The sequence below is a fragment of the Ranitomeya variabilis genome, chromosome 6, assembly GCF_051348905.1.
Source record: "Ranitomeya variabilis isolate aRanVar5 chromosome 6, aRanVar5.hap1, whole genome shotgun sequence".
Lineage (NCBI taxonomy): Eukaryota > Metazoa > Chordata > Amphibia > Anura > Dendrobatidae > Ranitomeya > Ranitomeya variabilis.
In genome coordinates, this window is record NC_135237.1 from 167,017,257 (window position 1) to 167,028,460 (window position 11,204).

Genomic DNA, 11,204 nt, shown 5'->3' on the forward strand with positions numbered 1-11,204 from the left:
TTTTCAACAGGACAATGACCCCAAACACACCTCCAGGCTGTGTAAGGGCTATTTGACAAAGAAGGAGAGTGATGGGTGCTACACCAGATGACCTGGCCTCCACAGTCACCAGACCTGAACCCAATCGAGCTGGACCGCAGAGTGAAGGCAAAAGGGCCAACAAGTGCTAAGCATCTCTGGGAACTCCTACAAGATTGTTGGAAGACCATTCCCGGTGACTACCTCTTGAAGCTCATCAAGAGAATGCCATGAGGGTGCAAAGCAGTCATCAAAGCAAAAGGTGGCTACTTTGAAGAACCTAGAATATAAGATATAATTTCAGTTGTTTCACACTTTTCACACTTGATTGTTAAGTATATAATTCCACATGTGTTAATTTATAGTTTTGATGCCTTCAGTGTGAATGTACAATTTTCATAGTCATGAAAATACAGAAAAATCTTTAAATGAGAAGGTGTGTCCAAACTTTTGGTCTGTACTGTACATTCAATACAACTAATACAGGAGGCAATGCAAAATATTGCACTGTGCGAGGTGCCATAGCATAATCTAAACTATATATAATAAAATGCATTATTAGGCTATTCTATATTTATTTCTCTATTTGCGGAAAATGTCTTTTCTGATTTTGTTATATTTTTTCCACTCATTTCATGGATTTATTCACAAGAATTACAGTATAATGCACTAATCTGTGGAAACATACACTAACTGCACATGAATGCTTTTAAGATATTATTACTGTAGGGCAATGAGAGGTTTATATGGATGTGGGGCTATTCCAGGCTTTATTGCTTAGTTTGAGATTTTCCCAGCATTTTCATGATTCTAAGTGGAATCATCTTAATATTACTTTGTACCTGGATTGTTTTGTAAATTAGGATCATTCTAATGTCCAAATTAATGGTTTTATAGTGTCTATAGAAAGACATTTGTATAAATCATGGATGAACTTGGAGTCTACAAAACCACAAAATACAAATCTTTCAACAGAAATATTGCTGTATGGAAAAAATGAGTATATGCAGCCTAGCGCAAAAAGGGCTTGTCCACTTTTAGAGACAATGATATATATTGCATGTATATAGAACTAAAAATAATTTTTGCAGTACGGGTTTCAGTTAACTCATTCTGCAGCCAGCAATAAACAGTGCAACACAAAGGCTGTAGACGGCAAACAGTGCAAAGTTTGCAATGAAACCCAATTGCAAAAAATATTTTTAATATAAATTACATTCATTTATTACAATAAAAATTGTCCCCAAAGATCGACATCCATTAAGTTCATTTGAATGAAGCTAATGCTTCCTGTGTAACCATTGCTTAGGCTTAGTTTCTTGTGTCTGATGAAACTCGATGGATCACAACTGATGGCAAAACTGATGCAAAAATCAAGTATCAGTTGTCATCAGACTATTTCACCATTTTCTCTCAAAAACTGATCAATGTTACATCAAGTATTATGATCCAGCCAAAACCAGTGCCAAATCGATAAGGACCCAAAAATGGAATGGAAACTATGGTGCAAATTCTAATGTAATTCATCCCCTTTAAGGATGATGTTTGATGATTAAAGAATTTCTAGCGTTCTTATAGCTGTAGCAGCATTTGTGATACTTTCTTGGCCAGATTTTGTAAACTCCTAAATTATCTCATTTTTGATGTTTGTTTATTACTTCATTAGTACTTTTATCACTCACCGAGCGGGTAGAGGGGGATCGGCTTTCCCTGCCACCAGCCAAGATGATCTGTGGTAGGCATATCTGTATCTCTTGTTGTCTACTGGTACTATATCCATTAGAACGATATATTTGGCGTCTGGATCAACTCCTGAAAATGAGACCCTGATAGTAGGGAACATCCTCCTAAAAAGGACAAGCAAACGTGAAAATAGTATGGTCATAAATAATAATTCTAAAATCAGAATTGTAAATATAATAATACTAATGCAAATCATTGCTGTAAGAGTGTGAAAACATTTCTACCACAAAGGTTACTACAGTGTAGAGTCACGATAAAAAGTAACTAACAATTCATATACTATATATTATTATTATAATTATTTTCATTGCTGCCTTAGGAAGTTAAGGAGCTCCAGGACTAAATCTCAAACCACAGTTGAATGAATCTTATGGCTAAATTTAAAAAATAAATTGAAAATTCAAATGTCTTAATTATAAACATAAGATGTTATTTCAAATTTGCTATAACCTGTAGAGTTTACCATGCAGAATTTTTTTTAATCCATTCTCTTATTGAAACTCCAGATGGAAGAGATTGTTCTTTAATTATTAGAAGTAAGGGAGTTGTGCTGTAATAATGCTGTAATACTGTTTTGTAATAAAGGGCTAGTTGGTACATGGTTTTTATCCTCAATGTATAAAATAATTTATTGTTGTGTTCCCACATTGTCTTACATTAAGTGTTGTCTTTTATCACATTTTATGTGAAACGTGGCTAATATGTAATTTAAAAACATGGTAAATACTTTTTCACAGCAGCAGTGTATATAACTGATTTCACAAGTAATGGATTGTTACCAGTAAATATCTAATAAATACTTTGTTCACTTGCCAATTCCTAGATAAAAAAATAAGTCCCCTCCTTCCACAGCTCAGCCCAGTTACATGTTAACAAGCTATTAGCAGATTTTTCTGACATCATCAGTTTCACACAACATCAAAAGAAAGTCGTATCAACTCCACACGTAACCAGTTATTCACCATGAGGTAAATGAAAGGAACATTTCTGATGGATGGCTCATCAAAGGACAAGCCGTGTATCTATGCTGCATTATGCCAGGCTTAGACTAAGACATCACCCTGTGTGCTGTGGTTATCCTGTTGGGTGTAAAAAGCTGGATCAAACTGCCATAAAATGTAGGGACCATGAATTAATCCCACTCTGCCAGAAACATATCACATGAAGGATTAAAGGAATTGTCCAGTCTAACAAGAAGAAAAGTCTGTACTCCCCGAGGGAGTGGACAGTCATGTGACCACATGTACAGTTACATGCCAACTAGTCTTACCTGTCTTCCCTCAATAGAAGAGGGTTGAGGGAAGCTGGATGAGACTATGTGGCACGTGTCATCACAGAGTGACTGAAGACTTTTTTCTTAGACAGGACAACCCCTTTATTCATATTTATTATTGAGATGGCACTATTTTGAGATCAGTTGCAGACATGTTACCTTTATAAAAGGGGTAATTGTGACATATCTGCACTACCACAAATTTATACAAATCATTAAGGCTGTAGGGGTCAGATTATGAGATATGAGGGAATATCTAGTGTTATACAAACGGCACAACCCCAAGTTTTCTTGGATCTGGCTACAAGCAGTAACACATATTCATCTCTTGAAATATGTTTTCAACTTTTTTTTGCAAATTCTTTGCAACATTACAATTTTTTATTATCAAAAATATTACATCATTATTTTATTATATAATGTCAATGCATTATCATCATCATCCTCATGATCATCAATGCTGGATTAAAACTTTATTAATGATCTATGTATTCTGATTGAGTAATTAGTAATGTATCTGTTTTTCACGTAGAAGGAAGGGGCATAGATATAGAAGGAAGCAGTCATAACTGGGACCCCCCAAAGTAACAATATCATAAATGATCAATGATAAGCTTAAATAATATACATAGAGCCTGCACAACTTTGTAGTCATGTTTTAAGTGTCAGGTTTGTCTGTATGTGTCTCTGCTTTGTTAAAGATAGAACTAGTTGGCTCCAGACATGGAGACATTCTGACCATGGTCAGCAAAGGAGCAGACACCTTCTCTCCCACGTAAAACCCGGGTCAGTTGAAGGGGAACAAAGGAGTACAAAGCTCTGGAGCAGCTCTTATGTTCTAGCAAGGGGTTTCAACATCTGGACCCCAACATTTCTATCACATTAACTTTGTCCCATGTTCACATAAACCTACAGAACAAAATAGATTTGTTTTAGTACCAATGCTTGTTGCTTGACATAGATAGGGCCCTTTATTAAACCAAATTGTTGGAAAGAACTGCAAATTCTCCCAATTCTGCATTATAAATCATTAGGATAAATTGTAATTAACAGTAACAAAACTAGTAAATTATCAAATGATCTCTTTAGATAGTCATTGACAGCAGTTATATGAAGCTGATCAATCCTGATCAATCCATTGCCTTCACAAGCAGCTCTTTGTAGGACCAGCTCTTCTATGTAGTTATTACAGCTTGTTGTGCATAATTTGAATGAGAAAATAACATATATGGCACAAGTCTTCACACATGTTAGAATTAAATAAGACACAACTTTGGCAGGTTATCAAATGCAGTTTGGAAAAAATGATGACTTAGGGCCAATCTTATTACATTGTACAAATATATTGACAGTATAGAGATCTTTCTAATGATCATTTCACACCCAGGCCCGAAAAGATGACAAGGGGGCATTATCTACATCAGTGTTTGCCAAACTCAAGGCCCCAAAAGGTCATGTTTTCAGGATTTCCATAGTATTGCACAGGTGTGAAAATTCCTAGTGTCTTGATGATACTTCCATCACCTGTGCAATACTAAGGAAATCCTGAAAACATGACCTACTGGGGCCATGAGGACTGGAGTTTGGGAAACATTGATCTACATCTAGAGGAAAGAAAGTTTCATTATCATCATCACAAATGATGATTCTTTACTGTACGAGTTATGAGACTATTGACCTCTCTGCCAAGATGGGCGACTTATTGGTCAAGTTCTTGAAAAGCCTGGATTCCTTTCTTGAAAAATATATCATTTACTAGATTCTAGTAGCAGGTACTAGATTATGGAGATGGAGAGTTGATCCTGATATCTAGTTTGATTGCCATCTCTGGAGTCAAGAAGGAATTTTTCGCTAACGTGGGGCAATTAGCATCTGCCTCTAAGGACTTTTGTCTTCCTCAAGATCAATGGGTCAGGATTACAGATCGAACTCAATGGACTTGTGTCTTTGTTTAACCACAACAGTTAAGAAACTGTAAAATTCGGGACATATTTCTAATATATTTTTTTATGTATTATAACTAATACTTTATGTATATAATATAGAAATGAAATATAAGATTCTGGTTACGTAACTCTATGCATACACACTTATGATGTAGTGACCATCAGCACGGTGTTAAACATGTCGGACAAAGAATTATTGTTCTCAGCTCCTCATTAGCAAACACATGCTACAACCGGATATAAGCTTGATGTATATTTTAAAATCCTATTTTATGTTCACAAGTCATATATTAAAAAATACATTTTTTATAAAGTTGTGTATTAGTTTGGGAGATTGGCATCAGGAAGGAATCAACCTGGTAACAGTCGAGTAGCATGGACTTATTTCTTGTACAACAGAATTGGACTTATTTCTGTAGATTTCAGAAAACCCTATTTAAGTCAATTATACAGTCAAAGATCTTTTTTCAACTACGTTGCCATTTGTTGACATATCCTAAATGTACGGTGCATTGGCTTTAAATAATACTTCATTGCAAGAGCAGATCAGATGCCACAGGGACACCGGAGAGAAAGTAGAGGAGTATGCTGAGTTCCCATATATCAATTGTGGGCTGACATTTGTTTTATTCTTGCATCAGACATAACTGGTGAAAAATAGTTGTGAATGTTTTGCACTTGTCATTCTTCCATAGCCCCATAAAAAGACTGCATTCAACATTTTGATTGGTCCAGCTCAACCAACTCGCCAGATAACCAGAATGATCTGACAAAAAACTATTAGATCAGCTCTGGGATGTTTAAATCTGTGCTTCAGTACCATGTCAGAGGAAAAAATATATATGTATACCCAGATCTATGGGAATAAGGCTTTAACACTGCTCCCTTCTGTGTTTTTACATATTGTCCATACACAGAGCTCAATGAGCTCTATTCATTGAATAGAAGCAGCATTAGTGACTGATCATGTGATCATCTGGTGTCCTCTGCCTGGATGGGCGTATGAGTCTTAGAAGACCCACATTAAGTCTGCAGTGGCTAATATCCATTAGATTCCCCATTAACATGGATAAACCACATAAAATATCATGTTTAAATGTCCCCAGGAGTCAAAACTAAAAATGGAACACACATATCTTAGTCTTGGTTATATAAAATATGTATACAAAGTCACATTAGGAGCTAAATATTCTATTTTATTAAAGTGTTAACGTATAAACATCCAATTTATTAGTATATGGCCTCCACACTGGTATATCATCGTTTTCTATATATTATAGGGTCGCCAGTACATTGATTTTAGTCTGGGTTACATAAAATATGTATATAAAATCACACTAGGAGCTAAATATTCTAGTTATTAAAGTGTTAACGTATAAACATCCAATTTATTAGTATATGGCCTCCACACTGGTATATCATATTTTTCCATTTCTTATAGGGTCGCCATTACATTGATGTTAGTCTCGGTTATATAAAATATGTATATAAAATCACATTAGGAGCTAAATATTCTAGTTATTAAAGTGTTAACATATAAACATCCAATTTATTCGTATATGGCCTCCACACTGGTAAATCATATTTTTCCATTTATTATAGGGTCGCCATTACATTGAACTCTGGTGGGGATTGTTCTCTTCAGAAATGAACATAATGAATTGGGCTTTTTAGTACATTGTTGCCATATTGCTATAGGGATGTTTTCCAGTTATTAAAGGTACAGTTTGTCTATAGGAATGTATGAACAACAGAATGAGCCTTTTATCTCACTAGGAGGTAGGGATTAGTTAATAGAAATGTCCAGCCAGTGTTTCCTGGAAGATTTCCTTGTAATTCTCTTCTTGAGGTATACCATGGACCCCGAGCCTCATGTCAGCTGTACAAATTATGTGTAATGTATGTGCTGTCATTTTTATTGCAAGATTTTTCTTGTTTATGCTTTGGGCCTCAAAGATAATACACATATGTTGTGGAGTGACCATTAGATGCATTCCATTGCTTCTCCATACTTATTGCAACATGGGACAATGTGTGATGTGAAACAAAAAAAACCCAAAGTTACATCATTAGATATTATTGTGTAATATTCCATGGGTATTATTATGCTATATTACGCCATTATTCAACTATTTAAATTGTATTATTATTTTTGTTTATTTGTAAACATAATAATTGTTGCCACATGTAAACAAATGTTAAAAAATAAACACAGATTTATTTTTAAATTTGAGGCTATAGGTTATTCTTACCTGCCAGACTTGGTAATGATCATTTCTGTCCCTAGATCATGGAATTTGTCCCAGAGCTCCTTGGTTTCCAAACTGCATGAAATCTTGGCCATCTCTTCACTGGGGATGATGGGAGTTGTGGGGATTAGAGGCTCAGTACACAGAGTTACAGGGCTGCTGCTGAAGTCCCCATGAGGGTCCACACTGGAGATGTCACTCAGAGGCTGCCCACATGATGACTTCTCCACAAATTGTTCTAACACAAAGGAAAAGAAAATATATAAATGACAGAATTAACCAAGACACCAGGAATCAGTCCTGCAAAGTCTCTCTCTCATTTAAAAGCAATTGAATGCACTGGGCTGGAGATGAGAAAGATAAAACTGTGCATTAGTGTCCATTCATGTCATGTCATTGAGGGATATCATGTATGAAGTGTATTGAAAAGTAATATAACCACAGACTGGAAGTGCAGGAGAGCACCATTCATTACTTCATATGTAGCCAAATATTCCTAGGCAGCATGGTACTAAGAGGTAAAGAGGGGGGACTGAGAGCACATATAGGGTGCAGAACTAAGATGTTCTAATTAATCATTAAAATGAGAGAAAACAAAAGAATTTCTTATATTTTTCATAAACAGAAAAAAATGTATATATATATATATATATATATATATATATATATATATATATATATATATATATATATATATATGAATATACGGTGTACCTTATGGATAATATGATTAAATGGATATCTATCTACAGTAAAATGATGAAAGAGATGCTGAACAAACACATTTGATACAGACATATTATACACACAGACATTTATATATATATATATAATTATGCATGTGATCCTGTGTTTACTGTAGTTGATAAAATGCTTCCAACAAAGAAAAAATACGATTAGAACTGCTCCTGTATTGTATGTTTCCAATAGTAAATATCTACAATGTTTTGCTCTATTGTTATGAACATACAATATGATATATATATATATATATATATATATATATATATATATATATATATATATATATAATTCCCACATATTACTATATATATATATATATATATATATATATATATATAAAATATATTAATACATAGCTATATATTCTCATAACAATACTGCAATCACAATTAATCATAAACGTGCTTTAGATACAGAGATAATAAAAATCCTATATATGAATACATATAAATATACTGTATACATATTAGATATGCATTTATATATAAATACACCTATATCTATATCTGTATATAGCTATCATTCTAATCTCTCTGTCTCTCTCTAAATATATGTTATATGATATATATATATACATATATACAGTAGTTAACTATATACCGATATATATATATATATATATATATATATATATATATATATATATATATATATATATATATATATATATAAATTATCCATTTATGATATATACAAAGAGGGAGAATAAAACAGTTTCTCTGTATACATGAAAACTTTCTGACATTGCCCCTGGAATAACTAGAAACGACTTATGGGTAAGGGATCTTTATTCGTTTTTATCATTGTGAGCAATGTTATAACTATGTCAGTAGCAGAGTCTGGACTCTCCTCCAGATAGTTACTTAGGGAGCGAATTTATCCTGTAGCCCTGGACCGTAGGTGAGAATTAATAGCAAGTGGCCATAGGATTTCGCTCCGGTTTTCTGTAACTACACATTTCTCCGGGCTTTATATTGTGACATATCACTTGGATTGAATTTGACAAAAATAATACCAAGATATAGCGAAAGGTACAGAATAGTGTTATCGGAAATAACCGAATAATGAAGCCTGAGAGACGAATGCTTCGTTCAGCAAATGTACCTGCATTGTACTATAGAGGGATAGATATATAATAAACAGATTATATTTCCTTACTAATTATCTTTAAATATCCCGGCAGATTCTAATAATACATCTCGGATTCATCAATTATGAAGGAAAGCAAATAGTGTGAATTGCCGCCAGTGCCCGTCCTGACAGTCCGCGCCAACCTCTTTGGCAGAAGTCCCTATTCCTGCAGCTTCACTTCTCAGCAGATTTGCCCTGACATTAGATGTTTGGACGATCCGTCCATGGAGAAGCTTCCTGTAACAGGCGAGCAGTGGCCGGTACCGGGCTCCCCGGCTCTTACACCAGACCAGCTCCTGGCTCAGGCTGATCACAGCTTCTCAGGGCTTTCTCCTTCACTATACTTTAAACTGGTGAATAAAATAAATAAATTCTGCATTGCATTTATCATCATCATCGCACTAAGTTGTTGGAGCAATGTAGATCCTAGATTTTATATATATATATATATATATATATATATATATATATATATATATATATATATATATATATATATATATATATATATATATCGTACACAGGTGTATATGGTTACCATATAAGTATAATTACCTGTATGCGTGTATATATATATATATATATACTTAGATATACAGACATATGTATACATACAGAGATGCACATACATATATGCTATAAGTGTGAATATATACATATATATGTCTATAGATAGATACAATGATTGCATTTTAGGCTATTTTGCACAGACTATATGTAACTTTCTGTAGAAAATATTAACTCCTTGCACGATCACTCAGAAATAATAAAACACTAGGCTCCCTTGTGCATGTATATGTGTATATCTTATCTACATGTCCCCTCCTTCATGATCTTGGAGCTGCAGCTCCTGGACTCACCCAGGGGCTTGATTGTGCTCTCAGTGTCCTTGTCCTTGGCTGTCCCGCTGGACATGATGGCCGCAATGGAGAAGGCATTAGCCCTGGAGGAGAGTTGTGGCTTGGGAGAAGCTGTGTACTCCATGGTGGACGATGTCTTTGCCGGGTGCAGATGCAACAAGTGGTCTTGAGAAGCAGGCAGTTCTCCTCCTCAGTGGTGCAGTGGCTGGACACCAGGGGCCAGGGAGGATTCTAGGAGCAGCACATGGTCACTGAGGCTCCTCCAGGGGCTGCTGCTCTCCTTGGGATGTTGGCACTAAGTGTAGGAGAGTTGCTGGCAGGGGTCAGGAGGAGCCAGGGTGGGTGTAGAGCTTTCGCTGCAGCTGTGCTGAATGCAGGAGTGTGGACTCTGCCTCCCCTTCCTTAATTTGGTGGCCACACAGATCCTATCTCTCCTTGGCCAATTGGAGGCCATGAACGTCATATGTGCAGGACCCAGCTGATAAAGGTCTGGGAGGTGGTGGGCACTAGGGGTGAAGCTTGCACTCACTTTATTATTAATAGTCAGACTCTGCACCGTGCTCTCTTACTATCCACTGTCATTTCTTATACAATTAGGGGGTGGGGTGGCCTCAGCATGTCCAACAGGAGGATATTGGGTGAAATTGGGACATCATTGTCATTTTAGGATTATTTACAGAAGTGCAATGAAGAGTGGAGTGTGAAGGCAGGATTCACAGCCCCTCCATCCCATGTGCCTGTACACTGGAGACATGCCATAAAGAACAAGGACAGAGGTCTCCTTACACCCTCCTCTATTATGGGTGACACCAGTGGCCCCAGCTCCCGTTATTGGGTGGGCGTGCACTTACAATTAATGGCAGGCGTCTGATATTAGGAGAATTAGTGAGTGATGGAGCAGCTCCCAATTATCTCCCCACCGCCCAGGGACCAGTCCTTTTACTAGCAATTAATGGCTTGTAGTGTTAGTATGAGTCGGGGACAATTATCTGGCTCATAAAATAAAAATGATATCTAAAAAAGAGTAGAATCCTAAACTTAGATAGAACTTACTTTAGCAGGAACACAGAGAAAATCAAACAGTTCCAGAATACAGAATACATGGGTGTCCTCAGGCCAGGGATGATCAGGCCTCAGATACCTACTCTCAGGTTCCTACATTTATTCTTCATGTGCTCTGTGCTGTGCAAACAATGAAGAGAACAAGCAACAGAGCAACAAGGAAACAGTCTAATGGGAT

At 35.9% G+C, this 11,204-nt stretch overlaps 1 protein-coding gene across 2 annotated transcripts in view; it reads right to left on the reverse strand.

The window, feature by feature from the left end:
• Nucleotides 1–10,258, reverse strand: part of TBX20 (T-box transcription factor 20) — a 32,222-nt gene extending 21,964 nt beyond the window's left edge. For both annotated transcript variants that reach the window (XM_077269215.1, XM_077269214.1), the window contains exons 1-3: nucleotides 9,965–10,258; nucleotides 7,233–7,467; nucleotides 1,701–1,865 (exon numbers count right to left, since the gene is read on the reverse strand). In XM_077269215.1, the coding sequence (XP_077125330.1) occupies nucleotides 1,701–1,865; nucleotides 7,233–7,467; nucleotides 9,965–10,088 (524 nt within the window). In that variant the 5' untranslated portion in view covers nucleotides 10,089–10,258. The remainder of the gene's footprint in view (nucleotides 1–1,700; nucleotides 1,866–7,232; nucleotides 7,468–9,964) is intronic.
• Between the last annotated feature and the right edge of the window lie 946 nt (nucleotides 10,259–11,204).